This window comes from Ammodytes marinus (genome assembly GCF_949987685.1).
Source record: "Ammodytes marinus genome assembly, chromosome: 16".
NCBI lineage: Eukaryota > Metazoa > Chordata > Actinopteri > Uranoscopiformes > Ammodytidae > Ammodytes > Ammodytes marinus.
In genome coordinates, this window is record NC_137220.1 from 18,962,097 (window position 1) to 18,983,559 (window position 21,463).

Below are 21,463 nucleotides of genomic sequence, written 5' to 3' on the forward strand. Positions count from 1 at the left end.
GCTTTATATCGATTGATTGACATTTTTTCTATTAAATTGTGTACAGCTTTCTTTGTTAATCGCTATTTTTCCATATCCATCATGCTGCAGTTAACTCCAAATTGGTTTGCTTAGCCCGAGTGAAAATGCTTAAAAATGGGGTTGCCACCACATGTATTTCACAAGTGAACAGGTTTATTAGAACACACAACTTCCCCGACGCTGAAACTACACAGCCTGATCAAATTGACTGTGGTTGGAGAAAAAAATGTGAATAGCATCAGTTACATACCTAATATTATTCTTGGCCATTCCTTTTCTCTCTTTTGTGGCCCTTTTCTTTCAAACGATCCCAACATTTTTACACTGTACACACAGAAAACGACACAAAAACAAATAATTGTACAGGTTGTGTAAATACTGAGCATTGGGGAAAACTTTTACCTTCTTTCCTTTTTTTCCTTTCTTTTCTTTTTTTGTATGGAAACGATGAAAGTAATCTCAATAATGGAATTAACCACGTCATGACAAAATTGCAAAAAACCATCATTAAGGTACTTCTAATAAGGATAATACTGATATCTACGATTATAAGTGCTCAAATAAGACTATTCTTTCTCTTTGTACATGATGAACAAAATGAAGTGTTGAGTATTAATAATAAAAAACTAAGTTTCACACATATGACACCGAGTCTTTTTAAGTGTTTTTTGTTTACCTCAGACACTTCATCTCCTTCAAACACACACACACATCCCACTGTAAAGACCATACATACACACAGAAACAAACAAACCCCTCGTAATGTCTTTACACACTCTCCCTCTTGCTCTCTTTCACAGACATGTATTCATTGTCATTCTCTCAAATACAAGATCTTCCACTCACACACAAACACTCTCTCTCTCTCTCTCTCTCTCTCACTCTCTCTGTCTCTCCGGGCTGGCAGGAAAGGCAGGCATTCCTGGGAGAGTCGAGGCCTGCGTGAGAAACCAGGGCCATATGGCGACAGTGTGGTGGAGTGCTCAGGTCGGGGTCTGTCCCCCTCAGCAACCCGCACTGCTGCTGGCGCTCCACAGCCTGGTCTGATGCTGTCCAGCCCTCTGGGGTTCTCTCAGGCTGCTCTCTCTCCTCTGCTCCCCCTTCCACCTCCACTCCAACATCATCGCTTCTCCGGACGGACTGTGCAGCAGCAGCACAGTTAGAGGGCCTTATCAAAGCAAGACAACTGTTGTGTGTTCTAAAATCTCGACAAAGGAGATTCAAAACTGAAATGGTTCACCTTTGAGACTATAACATATTTTCTTTTCTTTTTTATTAACCTTTATTTATCCAGGAGGGATCAACATTGAGATCGAGCACATCTTCCATAATGCATAATGATGGACCGAGGTCGGGGAAGCGAGGGACAGGTGGGAAAACCTGGATGATGAAAGTGAATGAATGGAGCCCACCCCCATCTCAGCAATTGCCATCAAACTGACATTGAGAAGGACATTTATCTTCCAGTGCACTCGCAAAGGCTGTTCACTTGCCAATAGGGTAATTTTGTACTTGTTCTTAGCAGGTCCCCTGTGCAAGTGTATTTAAATATATGAATAATAAGCAGGCCATTCAGTAAACAAGAGTAGAGGCAAAACATCCCTGAGAAAATATTTTTTTTAAAAGAAGCTAAAATCATGTGCTTTTATAGCTGTGGCTACAGTGCATTTGTAATGTTTTATGTCGACATGCACAAACACCAGATACTAGGCAAATTTGAATTTTGATGCCTCAGGGAGATGGAGAGCCACATTCAATACGCCATATCAGAGGGAGGTATGATGTTCGCAGGACTGTTTTGACCTTACACATTATTTAAAAGAATGTCACCGTTATACTGAACTGCGCTGGGAAGTCTGTAAATTTCACATTTTGACATTTTAACAATCAGATCTCATACAGAGTGACTTAAAGATTGCATTAAGATTTTTTATTGCCTCATAGTGCCAAAATGACCACAATATATCTACAAGAGTTTGATAGGGTTGTTGATCAATACCAATCACTCCATGATTACTTTTCTTGGTACTGCAGCTTTCAGCGCTCCACAAGCGCTGCAAACACGTTTCGTGCTTTAGCCGGAATAGCAATGTTATTTTGCGTTGTGACCCGCCATCAGCGTATCTGTGCCATTTCTTTATGTATTTTTAAGTGTAAAAATTAGATTAGCGCGCAAGTACAAAATGTGAAACGAGTGAGGTGCTGTCGATTAATATTTAAACTCTGCCATAGGCCTTTCAATATTTATGCAATTCCCTGGTAGCCAGCCAGACTTCACTTAAGTTGAAAAGGCCGAGGTTACACGTTACAAAGTTACCATTTAAGAAAAGTCTACAACAGCCACTTTGACTGATCTGAAAGTGAGCAAGAACACACACATTCGACTCAGTCCCGCAAGAGGATGAGAGACTGCAACCATGCTAGCAGGTCTGTACTGAGGCACAGAGGTGCTTTGAGTTAAATGCTAACATCAGCATGCTAACATGCTTATTATGACAATGCTACTAGGCTATGATTAAAGGTTAACATTTACCATGTTTTCTTCTTTTTAGCATCGTGTGTCAGCATTGTAACATTTACTAATCAAAAGTAACATATGTGTAAGGTATTTCAAAGTTGTTGAGCTATTTTACTCGGAACTACAAATGTAAAACTTCACAGTAGGCGCTAGATGAAAAGTTAACAGGGCCATCATTATGTTATATCCTCTGGGAGACATGAATATCAGTTTTGACCTGATTCATTAAGGAGAAGCTGAGATGTTTAGGTGAAGTGAAAACTTTGACTTTATGGTGGTTACTAGAGTAAAGTCAATTGCATTCATCCTCTGTTCACCTTGAATATCTGTAGGTGAACATTGAGACATTTGACTAAAAAAAACAAAAATGTCAGCCTGAAGGAGATCACCAAAACACTAGGAAAGGGTTAATCTTCTGGGGAACTCCAACTGACATTTCAGCTGCCTTCCAAAATATGAAAGCACGTAGGAAATAGATGTCTGCCAGGGAGCCTTAGAGTGTATAGAGACATGATGGTAAACTTGCTGACAAGAACAAACTTAGCAAACACGGTCAGGATCTGCAGTGCAAAACATGCACGGAGTGATCCTACACTTAATACTATAACTAACAAACTTGGCCTTTCTCTCTGTAGGCTTAATATCTGAGTTCTGTCCATAACTGCACAGAGCAGCCCGAACGCCTGTCCCCGACCCAGTTATGATGACACCCACATCCTCATCCATCATCCATAGAACAGCCAACCCCTCTCCATCACTCTTCTGACTCCCATTAATTTTTCAGTCACACCGGCAAGCAAGAATTATTCAATTATTGATGGTGGGAGTGAGGTGTGTGAGGCGAAAAAGGATGAGATTTATTAGTGAGGCCGCACGCCGCCTTAAATGTGAAATATCCATTGACTGTGCCCTCAGTTTGGTTGCTTTCAAGGATTAGCTGAATGAAGTTGGTTCCATGGTTCTGAAGGTGGGTCTGGGCGGTCTGACCGCCTGAGCAGAAACCAGACATGGGTGTATCTGAAGGCCGGAACAGTCGACGGCAGGCAGTCAGGGGGCACAACCTGGCTCTTTCTATCTCTTTCTCTCTGCTTTGCCCTGTCACTCCTTCCTTCCTCTTCTCTTTCCCTTCACCTGATACGCTCCAGCACTTCCTTCCTCTTGCTTCTCCATCTTTGTCCTCCCCTCAACTCACTCTCACTCAACGTCTCTCCAATGTCGCCCCCCCCCCCCCCCCCCTTCTTGCATTGTGCGTCAGCTTGAATTATTAGGATGGAAGGAGAGGTAGTGGTGGTGGCGGGGTGGGGGAGGCCATCGCGGTAATAAAAGGAAGAGGGGCCCTTGAGTTATGGATGAGAGTTCACTGGATAATGGAGAATGAGAGGGGGAGCGGGATGGAGGGACAAGAGAGGTAAAAAGGACAGATGACAAAAAGTGGGGGGTTGCTACAGTACTTCCATAAGTCCAATAAAGTATGGGCTTCCATTGCAGTCATATCACTCGCTTTATCCTTGAGACTTGTGACCTTAGAAGACTTGTGTGTGTGTGTGTGTGTGTGTCTCTCCAATCATGGCCTCTATCTCTCTCTCTCTCTCTCTCTCTCTCTCTCTCTCTCTCTCTCTCTCTCTCTCTCTCTCTTCCTGCTCTTTATAAAGTACATTTTAACAATTAACAGTTACCTAGCAACAGGATATATCATTCAACAAAAAGCAGAGAGCAGAAGGCCCCGGAAGCAGCAATGCAATGCAAAGTGTTGCAGCTTAGTTGATTCGGTTAACATCATTTTCACATTTGGTGTAATGAAGGGCGGATGTGTGTGACATGTGACACACACTTACACACACAGCAATCAAACTGTTCCTTGAGATTTGATTTGTCTGCTTGTGTGTGTATGTGTGTAGGTATTGTTGAACATCAGCAGCTGCACATCACACAAGCATTCACGTTCTGCACAGAAGAGGGAGGCTGCATGTGATCAATACACACACACACACACACACACACAGTATAGAATCGTGGCCTATGGGGGCTGCAGCTTATTCCATGATGCAGCATTCTGAGAGCGAGAGAGAAAATACTGCAAACTGGCAAGAGTTTAGGATTGGGTTTTTGGCACTGTATTTTTTTGTCCTGACCTCTAAGTGTCCTGCTTTGTACTCTCGGCCTCCCAATCATATCCAACAGTCACACAGGAGAGGAACTTTAATTCCTTTCTAGATTTTGTTCCATTGGATTTGGCTGTGGTCTGCACATTCAACGAGTTGGCAACACAGGAAATGTTTACTTCATACTTAACAGTATGGGAAATGACTTATAAACTTGCTTTCATAAACATTTGCTCAACAATTCAAATATATGTACACAGCATTCACATCCTCCACAATGACCACATGTTGTCGCGAGCATTTTTTGCTTCACACCAGAGCCATGATGTTGCCCCATGTGTTAATGTTTTCAAATCCACCAACACCTGCAGTCAATCACCTCCTGATACTCAAAATAGTCTAGCACAAATTGTTACTGTTCTCCAGCTAAGAATGATTCAATGAGTCAATGAAGCACGTTTGTAAAATGAGCGGAGTGCCGTCATGAGAATGAATAGTCAGGATAAAGGTGAGACTGAATGGCTCACGAATCAGGATTGTGTAACGCCGAGAGAGAGAGCATGCAACAGACGTGGAGAGAGAGAGAGAGATGGAGAGCTGTGTGGGGATAAAGAAAGGGACAGATGGAGTGAGAGGACATCATCAACAAGTTAGAGAGGTCGCTGCCATGGCAAATGACAGAAGGTGAAAGGGAAGTGCTGAGGAGAAAGGGTTAAAAGAGGAGAGGGGAGAGCGATGGTTGCCCCGGCAACAGCAGCCGGCCTTTTTCTCTCTCTTTATTTATCAATCCTGCTTGTACGCGTGCGCACGCACACACACACACACACACATACACATAGCCAAACGTGCACATGTTCTTCTCCCTCTTCCCACTTCCTCCCTTCTGCGGCTCAGAGTTAAAGTTTTGCAGGCGCACATTATTACCCCACGTTACCTGGGAAAAATGGCTTCAAAAGGATGATGTTTGCCAGTACTCAGATGCACAGGTGGTACTTTGAAATACATGGTGTGGTACAGTTGTGCAACCAGTTCAACTAATTAGTTTTATCGTATAATATCATGTCATAACAGTCTTACCTGTATATTCATCAATTGTTATTGTTTATGCAACAATTTATTTTAGATTCTTAACTTATTTTCTTTATTTATTTGTCTGTTCCCTTGTTACCCTGGAAACCATCCTTATGTCATCATTAGTGGTACTCTCGTTGACCTTGTTAAACCCATTCATATAAAACCCCTTTCAACATGCATTTCGTTTTTATCAACGCTCACATTGTGGTTATTTTTGTTCTAGATTTATTATAGATGTGAGCAGCCTGCTCTTCTTGACTCATCTATGCAGAGGTGTGTTATTGCTGCACAGCTGCTCTCTCTCCCGCTGAGATTAAATGAAATGTTAAAATAAGTGTGCAGTCGTCGCAGGGTGCTTTGAATAGTAAGACAGTAATAAACAGTACAGCGGCCGTGCTTTAGGGCTGCATTATGCTGACAACTCTTTTCTCCGGGGCCACATTTAACAGGCTGGTGAGGTTGAGTATTGCCACTCTACAAACTTAAACTGCAACTCACACACTGAATCTTGCCGTTCTGAAATAGCTCAAATGCACAATATTACATCAAAATGTGGGGTTTGTGCCGTTTATAGTCTGTTTATGTTCACCGTCTTGTGTGGGTTTCTTTTATAAGTATCATGGTATTGCTTTTAGTTCCAAGCTGCACACAACCTGTCAGCTTTCACTCCATTGTTGTGTACCAAGCTGACGTTGAACAAGGCTCGCTCTCCCATGACTGAACTCCATCATGCGTGTATCTGTATGTGGTGGCGTCCCCAACATGACAGCCGCCACAGGGGGAGAGGAGATCCAGTGTCTAAGGTCACTGACACATCACACGAGGAGTGTGTGAAAAGCTTGTGTGCTGTTGTGCCTGTGTGAGTGTGGGGGCGTGTGTCCGGGGATGTGTATTCTCTTTATGTACGGCACAAAAAAACACACACACAGCATGATATCGTGACGTGTGAGCATGTGGCATTTTAGGCATACCAGCGTAAATGCATGTGATGTGTGTGTGTGTGTGGGTGCGCGTGTGCGTGTGTGTGTCTGCGTATGTTTACACGAGTACCTGCCCTGCACTCTCCCCATGTGTGTGACATAGACATAGATCACTGGAGAGAAGAGTAGCTACAGACCCCCCGAGGAAGAGTGGAGTAATAAAGGGTCCCTGTCACCAGTCACAAGGACAGAACAGAGATGATGACGGCAGCATCAACTTTAATGGTGCCGCTATATTGAGAAGGTGGGTGAGAGAGCAGAAGAGGAGAGGAGGGCGGGGGACCCTGAGCCACGGAGGCTAATCAAAGGGGACCCTCAAGACAAACAGGCTTAATTGAGGCAATCACTCTCCTCTACTTCACATTTTGTAATACGGCTGATTTGAATAATGATCCCAATACGTCCCTGGGAACGTTGGCTCCACGATTTTTACCTTTTCACACTTTCAGTGTTTTTTCTACTAGGGATGCTGATGCTGATGCCTGGCCAGCCTCTCCTCCCACTCCTCTTCCTCTCCCCCTCCTCTTCCTCTCCCCCTTCTTTCACACTCTCCCACCATCCCGGTATCCGTAGTGATTGGAGGCAGGGTACTGAGGTTGCTAGGCGACGAGGAGAGTGTGGCAGCTGGCCTCAGTGTGTGTGTGTGTGTGTCTGTGTGTGTGTGTGTGTGTGTGTGTGTGTGTGTGTGTGTGTGTGTGTGTGTGTGTGTGTGTGTGTGTGTGTGAGAGAGAGAGACAGAGAGAGGGAGCGAGAGAGAGTTATGTGAGGGTGGTGAGATTGGAGAGAGCGCCCCCTGCTGGCAGCTGTTGGCCACGGTTCACAACAGGACTACGGACCAGTTCAACACTCTTCATGTTTGGTAAAAAGACAGAGGGATCATCAGAAGGGAGTATATTATATGTGTTTGGGTATTTAGGTTAGACAGTGTACTTTTGAATGCTACTTGATGACCTGATTTGGTCAATATCACTTTGTTGGACTTGGTGGACAGAGGGAATACTGATTAATAGGAGCTTGGGTCATTTTCAGGGAACACATCTTTGCAATATCAGTCTCCAGGAAGGTCACCGACTTAGATTTGGAGTTGCAAGTGTATTTCAACTGGGCTGTATCAAACCCTTTGATCTACATAATTGTCAAAGGGGGCACCACACCTAGTAGCAATCAAAGTTCAAGATCTCATTTCTCTGTGTACTTTGGATGATGTCTTCAACAATGTGTTATCAAAGCAGTGCCCGGGCTGCTGATATAATGCTTTATAATGTCCGTGGGATAATAATTGTAAAACTGTAGGACAGTCCAGAGGAAAAGGGATCAAAGGCTGTGAAATTGAACAGAAGCATAACTTTAGAAGTGTACACTTCAAAGGGAATGACAAATTGGAATTCCAGATAAAATAGTGTGAAGAATAATTTTTTCATCTTGTTCAGCCTATAGTGCTGTTACGCAGGGCCGTATTCTGAGCCTCAGCTCACAGCTGCATGTTTGTTGTATGACCCTGACTCCATGTGGTCATCAAGGAAACTGCAAATCACTGCTGCTTTGTCACCCACTGTTGCTGTATGAATGGAGCAGGATGCAGATTTTTTTTCCAAGCTAGTATTTTTGTTTTGTTATGAGCAAACCGATTCACTGACTATAGGTGTACCCACGTTTTTACAAAATCAAAGCTAATCCAATTCCAAGAACAGCACTATAAATGACAGCTACATTATTATAATACATTTTATGTTCAAGTATTTAAATCAATAAATCACAAACATTATATGCAACCTGCAGTGTGGAATAGTTGTTCCTAGTTTTCATAGTTGAAGTATCATTTGTGCCCTCGGTACTGACTTTTTTTTGCTATGGGAACAAGCGAGTCTTACAAATGCATCAGCACTCAAAATGGAGTCATTTTATCCACAGAAACAGCCAGCAGCAGAAAGAACCGTCCAACTCCCCTCACATCTTCACCTAAAAATGACACTTTAGAGTGGATTATATTCAGGGTGAGCAGTGAGTACACCATGCAGGCTCTCTACCACTGCTCCTCTCTCCATGCACTCAGGTCATATAATCATGTTCCAGTTGAGTCTATGTTGCCAAGCCGTTACCTTGCTTCTGAGCTAATGTAGAACACCAGACACATTCAACACACCAAAATGAAGTCTATCTAAAAAATACAAGTATAAAAATAAGTCATTGTTTCTTTAGGGCTTTTTTTTAGGGGGCAATGGCATTTTGTTTTGTGTCTGAGGGCGTTCACGTTCCCTTTAGTGTGGATATTTGCCCAGATTTTCTGCTAAGGTAGCCTACATTCTGTCAAAATGGAAAATAGAAACTGTGTCGTGCAACAGGTTTACCTACCCGGGTCTTTTTGGACTTTGCAAATGTGAAGGTCTCCCACATAATGGCTTCGGTGCATTGTTCAGCTCTCGTCTTTATTCCAGGATCTGTGACATGTCGGTCGCCCCTGTGAGCAGACACCGTGTTGGAGAGAGAGAGACACACAAGTCGTGACAATATCAGCCACACAAAGCACAACAGCCTTGAGATGTTTCCTGTGATTAAAATACAGTAATGTGAAATTGAAGTTCACATATTTCATTCTCACTTTAAATTGAAAACCGTGACCTATGATGGTATGAAAACCGAACCAAAGCGTGGGCGCTGTTAAGCTTCTTTGCACACAGATGATGAAGCCATGAGGGAAAGCTGAGTCCTTCTAAAGGCATAAAAACAGTGTTTTATTCCTGTTAATTAAAATCTTTCCTCTGTAAATAAAGTGTCAAAAGCACATTTGAATTTGCAGCATGTGGTTGTATTGGTGCAATTTCTGTAAAAAGCTCCAAACTTTTGCGACACAATAGGAGAGAGACAGTTATGCAGGACTGTATGAGTACATTATTGTGTGTGAATAAGAACAACTTGAACAGTATTCGGTGTGTTCAAAAACGCTTTCTTTCTTTACAACGGTGTGCCTTGTAGGCTCCTCTGTGGAGGATTTGGTGACCTTGTCCATGATGGAGAGAGTCTGTGTGTATCCCAGCAGGCGTCCCTGTTGATTGGATAGGCCTGGCTGGCTGACTTGCTGGCTCAGAGTATCAATGCCCTTTATCTCGCCTCTCTCACATCGCTCTATCATTATACTACTCGGTGGCAACACAAGTGCAACGACTCCATGCCAGCGATTTGTGGTTGAACATTTTGCAGTCTGAGTGAAATTGCACATGCAAAAAAGCAAGTGTAGATAAATAGCCTGAAAATTAGGCCTATCCTCAGTTAAGTCTCTGTGATGCAGTTGCTATGGCAACTATGATAGAAATAGACGTGTATCTGCAAGGGAATGAAATGTATTGAACTGTTCTTAAGAAACAGAGAGATTTGTATTCCTTGTGAGCGACAGCTTAAGTGAGTGACTGCATTTAGACAAGTGTGTTTGTGTGTTCTGACATCTCAGATTGGATTTTTACCATTGCGCGTATGTGTGTATTTTATATCTTTGTATGTGCGGTTTCTTTATATGTGTGTCTGTTTGTGTGTGTGTGTGTGTGTGGCTACATGTAGGCTATGGCACACAGTGGTACATAAAAAGTTCAGCACTATGGATGGTTGGGGGGGGGGGGCATAGGGCACATCATTATGATGGTAGGAGAGTGTAAGTGAGTCTGTGCTGCATTTGCTGGCCCTGTGTGAGACAGATAAGCTATGGCAGAGACAACACAATACATTTAATGGGAGACGGATTCTGTTTGTAGCAGCTCCATTGTTCTCCTGGCCGTGATCATGTTCTGAGCGTGTCGTGTCAAACATTAACCAATTGCTAGATATTATGGTAGTGATTTAAATGGGATTTCTTTGTAAAAAAAGAAAAAGAAACAATGAAACTGCAGTGTTTGTTTCAGCATTAGGAGACCACAATAAACTTAGCAAGCTTCATTGTGCTGCAATCTCCCTGTAGCCTAATTCCAGCATAGCATACCTGTTTGCTCACAAATGGTCTTTTATCTGCTATTGACTCATTTGTTTTGAACAGAACCTATACCATTCCATTCCGACCCTTTCTCCTCCTCTCCATAATGCCTTTGTAGCCTATAGTGCCTTTATTAGGGTAGGCCTACCCCAAATTAATTTTCCCTTCAGAGAAAATGAGAACAAAGGAGCTAAATAAAATGCTAAGCTCAGACATGCAACCAAAAAAAAAGAAAGAAAGAAAAGACATTTTCAATTTTACGACAATCTATAGCCTGTGTGGCTGAAATTGGTGAAAATCAGTGAAATAGCAAATGCCTCAGAGAGGGAGGGGAGTTGGAGGGATGTGATGGAGAGAGATGAGGGGAGGGGGTGCAGGAATATGAGTGTGTATGCATTTTCAAGGCGGTCTTTCTGTTGCAAGAAAAAAAAACAGTAGTCTAACAGGAAAACGAATAGGTCGAGCAAACTGATGAAGGCACGCAAATGCAATTTAGTGGCGGAAACTGAGGTCTGAGGTATTCGTGCGTTAGAAGAGGCTCGTGAGATGGCAACGTGTTTAATTTTAGTTCGAGATAGGTGGAATCACCTCAGCGGTGTGTGAAAGAGGGAGAGAGAGGCGAGGGAACAAGAGGGGAGGAGGGGGCGGGGGTGTATGGACCTCACTGGTTACGGGACCTACAGGCACCCCGATTGTGCTCCGCTCTCATCATTTTTTGAGGTGAGGACAAAAGGAAAAAAGGGGGGATCGGAAGAAAGGGTCCGGAATCTGAGTGTCGTGACGGGCCCCCCGACTCCGCCGCCGCTGGTCGGGGTTGTCTGGAGTGAAGAAAGGGTGAGGGAAAAGCGGCGGAGCAGCCGACTCTAGACTGGGGTTTCCTGCCACACAGCAGCGGGATTGTCACACAACAGCCTTTCAGTCTTCGAGGGGCCTTGTATTGCTGCGTTTTCAGGTATGCACTCACAGTACGTTAGCTAGCCTGTCCCTGTCTGACTCGCCTCTCCCTGGCAAACGTTAGCTCTGCTTATTCAAAGGAAATGTCAGGCTGCGTGATGAGGATTTTCTGATGCAGTGCCCCAACAGCAGCTCTCTGTGGCCACTATACGTTATTTATGCTAGCTAACCCATTTATCCACAGCCCTGCTGAATCTGAGGGGGAAAACATCTGCACCTAATCACCTCTTTCCTAGCTAAACGCTGCTCGGCTGCCCTGTGCCTTTAGCCTGGTATAACTGTAGTTTCTTCAAACGCTTGTAATAACGTTATAAACGAAAAATTAGCTGGCTTGCTGCGATGCTAACTTGTGTTCTGTAGCTTAGCTAGCTTCCACACATATGCGGCTAGCTTGCGTTTTTTAATTTGCAATGTGAGGTAACGTTATTCCAGCTAACGCTAACCTCACACAGCTACAAGAAGCAGCATCACTACAAAGCTAATTGTATTGCGTATAGGTTGCTATTGTTGGCTAATGTGGCTGCTAAAACTGTGCTACAAAAGCCAGTGTTGTGTTGATGACAATCTGAGACGATCAACCATCCAAATGCAACAGAGCTTGCGTTTGGCAATTATCTTATCAATTAGGCAGCTATGCAGTTGCTCAGAGACTGCATTGAGCCAGTTTTTATTAATGCTGCTGCACTGTTGTGTGTGGATAGTGAACGCTGAACACTGCTGCCTGCTCGTGCAGAGTGAGCTACTGTGATTAATTAGTAATCAACATAAAGGCTCACGGATGGATGGAGATCAGTAGTGTCATTCTGACCAGTTTTGCACTGCATCACCGGCTTTGGACCTCAAATGTCAAATATTGAACTTAAACCTGTGTGTGCAGTGTTTTTGGTTCCATTAAATTATGACCAGTTTACCTCATACACCTCATACAAACTCTACATTCAACAACTCGTCACTTTCTCTGTGGTGAAAAACAATAAAGTACACTCGTGAAGATAGGTTCACACAACTATTGATGAGACAAATAACACTAACACTAATAGTTATTTCTATGAATAGTGAGCACTTGCTTTTGTGTGGCTACTACAAATAAAAGTCACCCAAAGTTGTGTCAGGGCCATTAACCATTTTACAGTGTACTCGGGGCAGACAATAGAGGCTTGTGCCACACATGGCAAATAAAATTGGCGTCATCCCTTTAATTATCACCCATAATAATTAAAGGCCGTTAAAACAAGTTAAATACACTAAAGTTAATGGTCTCTAGTCTGGTTGTAAAGAGGTGAGAGACAGATGGACTGCCTCTGTCTTTAGCTCCACGAGGTTGTTTGTTTACATGTGAGGAAGTGTTTGTGACCTTGTCCGTATAACTTTGTTGCCTTCATTTGCGAGCAGCCGCTAACCCACTTTTCTCCCCGCCCAACCCGTTTGTTTTCAGTCAGAAGAGACGGCTTAGGCATGTATTTTTTTAAAGCTCCCAACCACAGTTAAGGCTGTACTCTAGTGCATATTAAAATAGGTGTGTTGATGTGAGGCCAAGCCTTTGAAGTAGTGAAGTGAAGATAGGAAATATAAAATAATTGTTTCTGTTGTGATGGGTAGTGTTATTTTTTAGGTGGACCTCTTAAAGTAAGCATTTTGGGAATGCTGATGTAACCTGTAATATTTGATCCTAGATCAGCACTGAGTTTTCTTTTCTAATGAACACAGTCTCAACAATTTGGAAATCTGATCGGTTAGGTTACAGAAGGCCTAAACAAAGGCTCAACGTTTTTTATTTTACAGTTGCATTACTAAGTATGTCATAATTAACCAATGCATTGCTGAATAAACCTACTGTGACAAAAAGAATGCGAAACATAGGCCCCCAAATGTTTTTAGTATTATGTAACCCCAGTGTGTTTCACTTTATGATTATTTAATGAAAATAAAAAAACAAAACTCTGGTATGGTTGTGAAATAAAAGGTTCTTTTAATTTTATAATGCTCACTTTTTTGATTCATTTTTTGTGTATTTTCAGAGTTGTGAAGGCTTCTGGACGGCAGCTCCTGGAAGATGAACCTCTCTGCATGGAAATACTGAAGAAAAACTGAAAACAGGAGCTTGAATTGACATAAAGTCGAATAAATGGAATACCCTTCTTTTGGATTTTTTTTTGCCATGGAACAAGGTAGAATTAAATGATTGACAGAAAAAAGCTAAGGTAAGCTGGCTACATGTTGGAGACACAGGAAAGCAGCAAGAAGAATCTACACAGAGTCAAAGAAAGAACAATTACTTAATAGGGACCAAAAGACTTCTCCAGTATGAATTATCACATGTATTAGCAAAAAAGAAAACCGTATTTGAAAAGGAATGATCAAGAAAAAGACTATCTCAGAAAGTATTAAACTCCAAGACTTGACAAGATCATCAATGGAGTTTTTGCCTCTGGGAGTGATAAGTGAGGGTCTGCATTTAGACCTCTTCATTGGAGTTACTGCAGTTTTCGTCTCACACAGGTGTGAGTCAGGTCCCTGCACAATTGCGCGTGCTATTGAATTGAAGGATTGTTGTTGAGGGAACGAAGTCTCAATGGTTTTATTGAGATATTTTTTTAGTTTATAGTTTTTTTTGCACAAGATGCTGTTTAGTCACAACAACATTTAATGCTACTATGGCTCTGTTTGCTTGAGCTGTTATCATAGAGTAGTGTATACATAGACATTTGAGGTTGAACATCTCACATGGTGGTTTTTTAGTCGTCAATGATATCATCGCCTGCTCAGTGCCAAACTGCTTCAGCTTTATGGAAATGACTGCACGCTTTAAGACTTGTATTTTTCTGCAGTAGAAACCTGCTTCAATTCATATCTTGCTCTATCTTTTTTTAAATTCGTTTTTATAAGATCCATCTTCTATCTTTTTTTAATGTCATCATATTGAAGGAATAAGATTTTTACCATTTGGCCTTTCCATATATTGATTTAAAAAAAAATCTGTGAAACCTCCCTATCCTCTTTCTGCTACAAAAAAGTGATCATAACATCTGCGATATATATTCCCCAGCTTGAAGTCTTTGGTGAATTTCGAAAGCATTTCCTTATTTTACTGCCAGACCAGAGACTCTCTTGTTGACATTTATGGTTACTGCCTTTAGCCTTCCAGTTTCTGATCAGAAGCATTCCCTGGTATAGGCACTGACAGATATTTCCGTTTTTAATCCAAACTTGGAATAACAATGCAGAATTTTTCTAACAGTGCAGCTCCCCCCTCTCTTCCCCCGGGTTTCAGTGGGAGGGGTGGAGGGGGACCTCTGTATCCCCCTCAGCCAGCAGACCCCCAGATCTCTCCAAGGATGACTGATGATTATGCAGGGATGCAACAGCAGAGCCTGCACAGAGGCCATCAGCACCCCAGTCAAGCCAGTCACATGCTTGCTTACAGTGCTCGAAACAGAGGAGCTGTGGAGGCAACGCCAACACAGGGTAACATTCACAGTGGCAACGCTAACAACCCTTACAGGAAGGACGTCATGGATTATTATTTTTCAATGGGTGGAAAGGACAGGCACAGAAGGGGGGGCATGGGTTATGGGGCAGGTTTTGCTTACCCTAATATCGATGGACATATACCTCACCAGTACCGACATGCTGGATCTGGCTCTGCACCATCATCTGGCCTGATGTCACCATATCCAGTAGACTATGGCACCAGTTCGGGTTCGGTTGGAGGAGCTGGTGCTGGAGCCTTCTCTCCTTCTCATCAGTACAATATGAGTCAGAACCCTGCAATGCAGTCAGTGCCAGTTTCTCAGATGCAGCATCGGCAGCACGGGCAGACGTTCCCAGCTGTCCACCATGGACAGCAGCACAGAAGCTATCCACACTCTGGGCACAGAATGACACCACAGTACCCACATTACTCCCCACAGGGTGGAGCATCTACGGGGTCATCAGGAATGTACAGCCCCCCTCCGCAGAGATATCTGGATGGGGCTGTCGGTACTGGGTTCGACCCCAAAGTCAACACTTCTATGAGTGTCAACTCCAGTTCCAACTCCAGTTCAGTTGCTGCTAACAATGTGGGATCAATGGAGAATGTTCAACAGAGTTACCATGCTTCAAATTATCCCGGATATTCCCCACAAACACACTCACTTCACAAGCAAGCCACACTACAACACCGCAACTCCCAGCACAATTTAGGGGTGGGTTATGACAACTCCCTCAAGATGCAGCACCAGGGCCCCTCTCAAGGCTCTGTTTATGCTAAACATCATCCACCATCCAATATACCTCCGGCAGCATCTCAAGAAATAGCCAAATCCCCAATGCATCCCAATGCTCAACACACCCAAATTAACCAAAACTTTAGCCCGATATCCAACCCCTCTCCAGCTGCCTCTGCAGTGCATTCACCCAGTTGTAGCTCCTCTCCTTCCCCTTTGATGGGCGTTTCAGAGGCACATGGAAACCCCTCAGGTCATGGTCCTACACATCCTCCGACATCAAACCCCCGTAGCAACCTTGGTCAGGGTAGATTACTGCAGACCATGCCTCAGTTAAGTCCCACGCCCAATTCAAATAGCAGCATTAGTAGTTGTGGTAGCAGTGGCAGCCATAAAGCTCACAGCATGAGCGCAGTTGGAGGGAGCAGTCTTCCTCCAACAGGCCGCAACAAAATGGGTCTAGGCGCAGGATTTGGATCTCGAGAGGAGGGCTCCTCTCTTTATTCATCTTCTCCACTTGAAAAAATGCAGGATTCTGGCCTGAATAGTCTCAATGCCTTGAGCTCACAAGTAGCCAACTTACCAAACACAGTTCAACACATGCTTCTCACTGACACAGTGCTATCACAGAAGAAGGGGAAAGATGGGGGGCAGATGCAACAGGCAACTCATGGTGCGCCAATATCTCAGCCAAGGAGTCGAAATGCAAGTGCAGCCTCAAGTACTAGCACAGTTAAAGATGGAAGTGCAGTTGGGATCTGTGATGGTGCCAGCTTAGATGCTGGTGCTGATGAAGACTCCTCACTGATGTCAGTCGGAGGCTCATTAGGGACCAAAGTGGCGCGTGAGGAGCATGTGAGAGTGAGGCAGATGAGTGGTGCAAGCAGTGGATCTGAACCAACTAGCTATCAACCTCCGTCTCAGAGTCAAACACAGACTGGCCAAGCATCAAATGTTAAAACAGTCACCTCTGATTCACCTCCAAAAGAGCCAATTATGTCTGAAACAAAAGCAAATGAAGCTCACGTTCCCTTTTCATCATCGTCTCCATCCTTTGGATGTCAAACATCAGAGACTGGCCCAACTTCACATTCGACTCCTCCGGTTTCCTCATCCCCCTCATCCACTTCCTCCAGTATCCCTCCACTACAGCCAAACAGTGTCTCAGAGCCTGGTTTAACATTTAATGACCGCAGAGGTAGCCATAGGAAGACTACAGAAATTAAAAATGTCATCAAAAATGAAAACAGAGGCACAGTTGAGAACACAGAAAAAGGCAGTAGTCATATGAAACAAGATGGAGAAGTCAAAACACAAAATGGTCAGGACAAAGAAGATAGGTTGCACAATGCATCTAGATTACAAAATAAGGAGAAGGAAGAGAAGCACACGTCTGATGAACAGCAGAGTGCTAGTAGTGTTGGTGTGATTGTTTCAGCTCGGTCTGACGGAAGTCACACTGAGAAAAGCAAGCAACCCCAAGACAACAGTATAGAAGAGAAACAGTCACAGTCTTACTTAAGAGAGTCAAGCATTCACAATGGGGAGGAAGGTGTAGATTTGAGTCTATATTCCTCAATTCACCAGAAAACTAATTTTGGACGGCCTCAAAATCTGCCCCAGTCTGGACTACATAAATATGGCCACCCAGAATCAACATATGGCTCAGATTTGTCAATGAAGAACAGAGGGAGGGCTGGACTTGCTAGTGCAATGGATTCAAATTCCAGATATTTGGGGTACCAACAATCACAAAGTGGTTATGGACATATGCATCCAAAAGATTCTGGTTCTGTAGCAGAGTCTTTGGTAAAGAGAGGGCAAGGAGCAGGGGATAAAGGTCACGAGGATAATTCGCAAATGCAGCAATTCCCAAGCCTTTTACAAGAGGTTCTTCAAGGTTATAATTTAGATAGACGTTATAGCAGACCAGAGCAGGTATTTCCTGCCCATCTCCAAGTTCAACAACAGTTTCAAAGCAGACATCCGTATAGCATGACTGAAAGTATAAGGATGCAAAGTGGAGTAACTGAGGCTTCGGCTGTGTCTGCTCAAATGTGTAGTTCTGGAAAAACTCCACATCCAAACATGAGGCATGGCAGTGAGGCTGATTTTACCACAAATCCTCAGTCCTTAGTGAAGCCAGAAGTGTCCAACACTAAGATATTGCAAAATGCGGAAAAAAATGAAGTGGGTGTGTCCCAGAGTAATTTACCACAGGCTACAGATTCTCGTCAACCCCCACCAAAACATATCAACTTAGCCGACTATTCTCTACCGCAGAGAAAAGCGTTATCTAATGTGACCACTCCATCCTCTGCTGTGCAGGAGCTCCTTTTGCAAGAGCCAGAGCCGTTAACAGGCGACACTGGTCAAACAGAGTCTCAAAAATCATCATGCTCCATATTAGCCCCATCAGAGCGGCGCTCTGTCATCTGTGATGTGTCGCCAAACCGACGTAGCACACCAGAGAGGGACAGGGAAAGTGACAGAGAGAGAGAGCGGGAGAAAATTCAGAGTGGAGCCTCTGTGATTCAACAGCCATTTTCCTCTGCAGCAGAAGCCAGTGATCTGAGTAAGAAGGATACTGGAGAGAAACAATTGGTGAAAATGGAAACAGCATCAAAAGAGACTGGACTAGATGCTGCCAAGTTACAAACTGATCATCATGGCAGTGGTGGAGCTAATGAGGCTGATATGGAGTATCATTCCAAGTCTGTTCACTCATCTGTTGTAATGAATGTTGACCCCTATAGGCGAGGTAATGTTGATATTGCACCCTTGCCTTCTCATCCCATGAGCACTAATCCGTTATCTTCACCTTCAAGGCATCAATCTTATCTTCATGGTGTTGATTTATCAACTGGCAGTAGCAGCAGCTTTCCTGGATATCGATATGGAGATGCAAGGGACGGTCATATCATGCCTCGCAGTAACCCACATTTTCCCTCCCACCATTCATACCACAATTTATCCCCCCAGACTCAATCCAACAATAAGCTTCAAATGTATCCTCAACCTCGTGGCAATCCTCATCACCCCCATGAAATGAACGATTGGCTTAAAGCAATGAACAGGCCATCTAAGGAGATGATGATGCAGCCTGGTTCTTCTCCAGGAAGACATAGGGTCAGCCAATCAGAACAGAGACAGAGGGTGGTTTCCCAAGCTGACATGTCTGGTGATCTACATGTAACCAAACCTTCTCTCCAAAATCAAAGTGCGTATTTTGATTTGAAAATGTGGGAGTCAACACACCCTGGAAGAGAAGGTGCACGAATGATAGAGGGGGACTCCTACTACAGAACACAACCACCTCCTCCTGTAGCTTCACATGGCCCTGTTCTTCCACAAGTGATACATGGCCCAAATGCTGCTGAACCTGAGGTTTCCAGAGGAGCAGCAGAGGAAGCCAAACTTCCCTGCCCAACCACTCCATCCAGCTCCATTAAGCCCTCTGCTGAAATGAACTCCACTCAGCCACAAGTGCAGCGTCAGATTAAAGCTGGGGGTTCTGGAGACACAAATCCGTTAATGTTGCGAAGGAGAGTTCGTTCTTTTATCTCTCCTATTCCCGCCAAAAGGCAGCTCCAGGATGTGTCTCAGCAGAGGGCTGCCACAAATTCACATCACTCCCCTGGGGCTCAGTCTGAGTCTAGCCATCACAATGAAGATGATTCATCCAGTTCAGAGATCGCAAGCCTCAGACTATCTTCTCCTATACTTGGAGAGAATACCTATTCACAACCTTTATCTCCGTCAATTGCTAATACCAAGGTTTCGACACCAAGAAAAGGACGAGGTTTGAAACTGGAGGCAATAGTCCAGAAAATCACACCAAATAATAAAAAGCCAGCGGGCCATGCTGATGATGAATCAAATCATTACCCAGGCTTCTCTCACTCAGAAATCCAACCTTTTAATGATTCACAGGACCAAGACCTAGCACATTTTCCTAGTGTCACAGGAGGGGATGATAGTTACATGGATGAAAGTCACTCACTGAATGACCTGATTCCTTTCAGAGTAGTCGATGAGCCTGGGCCTTTACCTCCGTCTGCCTACCCATGTGATCCACATCAAACGTCCCAAGCCTTAAAACAACAAGACTTTGATTTTGGATTAGGAGCCGCTGTAGCATCAGCATCTGGTGACAAAGAGGAGTTTGCTTTGCTCGGACCTTTACCCCCACCTCCGCCTCTTCCTCGCCCAGTCCAGGGTTCCCCACCTCCATCGTCTTCTGCCCTGTCAGACATTCAACATTTCACCAACACTTACCAGCAGCTAGAGACCAGAAGAGGAGAGCAGTCTGCTGCTAACCTTCTTAGACAGAAACTCGAAGAATCTGGCATGGGATTTGATGATTATCCTGGCAGTGACTACTATGGAACCACCCCACCCCACCATAGCCAAGGTCAGGGACATATGCTGAATAGACAACATCAGATGTCTTCAAGTAGGTCCAGTCTGTCCCCACAAGATTCTGTGCCCAAAGGCTATTTCCCATCAGGCAAGAAAAAGGGAAGGCCTGTAGGGAGCGTGAATAAACAAAAACGGGCCCAGAACTCAACACCTGGTCATTCTCCTTCTCAGGCTCAGAGTACAAGTGCTCTTCCAGCCCCACTTACTCCAACTACAGATGCTGTCACGACCCCACCGACAGTGCACAAAACCAGCGACACACCAGACCTTACAGCACCCCTTCTAACAGACAATGAAAGCGCTCTGCCGCTGGCCCCGCCCATTTTAACCCAGGTGGTGAAAGTGGATGTTGAGAGTGAGGACACACAGCAGCCGGAGACTGAGGTCAAACCTGTGCGAAGGAGACGCAAAGGTGTGAAAGATGAAGATGCCCCACTAGAAGCCAGAGGACGACAGAGGAGGAGAAAGAGAGGAGCAGCAGCGACAGCGCCATCATTGGCCAAAGATGACCCCGATACACCTTTAGGAGCTGGAGGGAGCCTTGTCACAAACAGAACACTTGTGGATCCAAATAGAAAGGGCCCGTTTGTTCCACACATACATGTGGAGAAAAAAGTACCAGAGATTGGGGCAGTGTGCACCATTATAAATGCTGAGGAGGAAAAGACTAAAGGAGAGCGTAGTGCAGTTGTAGGGAAAGCAAGCGGGAGTGGAATTGATTCTCTCATGGTCCCAGCTCTTTCCTCCCAGTTATCCAAGAAGGACAGAGACAGAGAGTCGGAGAAAAGGGATTCAGATGATGTGGAAACTGAACTTCAGTCAGGAAAAGCACTTCCTTCATCAGGCTATGTTGTTTCAGGCCCTGTGATTACAGAGACCAATCACTCTGGCCGTCTGCTTTGCTGCCTTTGTCAGAAATGGGCCAATTACAAACACCTTGGAGATCTCTATGGGCCTTTTTATCCGGCTGAATATGCTGCAAAGCTCCCCAAGAACCAGCCCCAGGTCAGACAATGTCAAGGATCCGCAGGCACAAACAAAACAGGACCAAATTCGGACATAAGCTCCATAGCATTGAGCACTATCCAAGAGACACAAACACAAGATGCTCACTTTACCAAGCCCCTAACTGAGAGTGACTATGCCAACAGCCGAGATTCAAACCCAATATCTCTCACCACTACAGTAAGAACTGCCTCCATAGCTGTTGGAGAGGAAATGATGAA

The 21,463-nt window shown here is 44.2% G+C and overlaps 1 protein-coding gene across 1 annotated transcript in view; it reads left to right on the forward strand.

Moving 5' to 3' along the window:
* The first annotated feature begins 11,331 nt into the window (after positions 1-11,331).
* The window catches only part of tcf20 (transcription factor 20), a 14,019-nt gene continuing 3,887 nt past the window's right edge, over positions 11,332-21,463 (forward strand). Inside the window, exons 1-2 of the mRNA XM_080044582.1 lie at positions 11,332-11,605; positions 13,626-21,458. Of these exons, the coding sequence (XP_079900708.1) occupies positions 14,826-21,458 (6,633 nt within the window). The 5' untranslated portion in view covers positions 11,332-11,605; positions 13,626-14,825. The remainder of the gene's footprint in view (positions 11,606-13,625; positions 21,459-21,463) is intronic.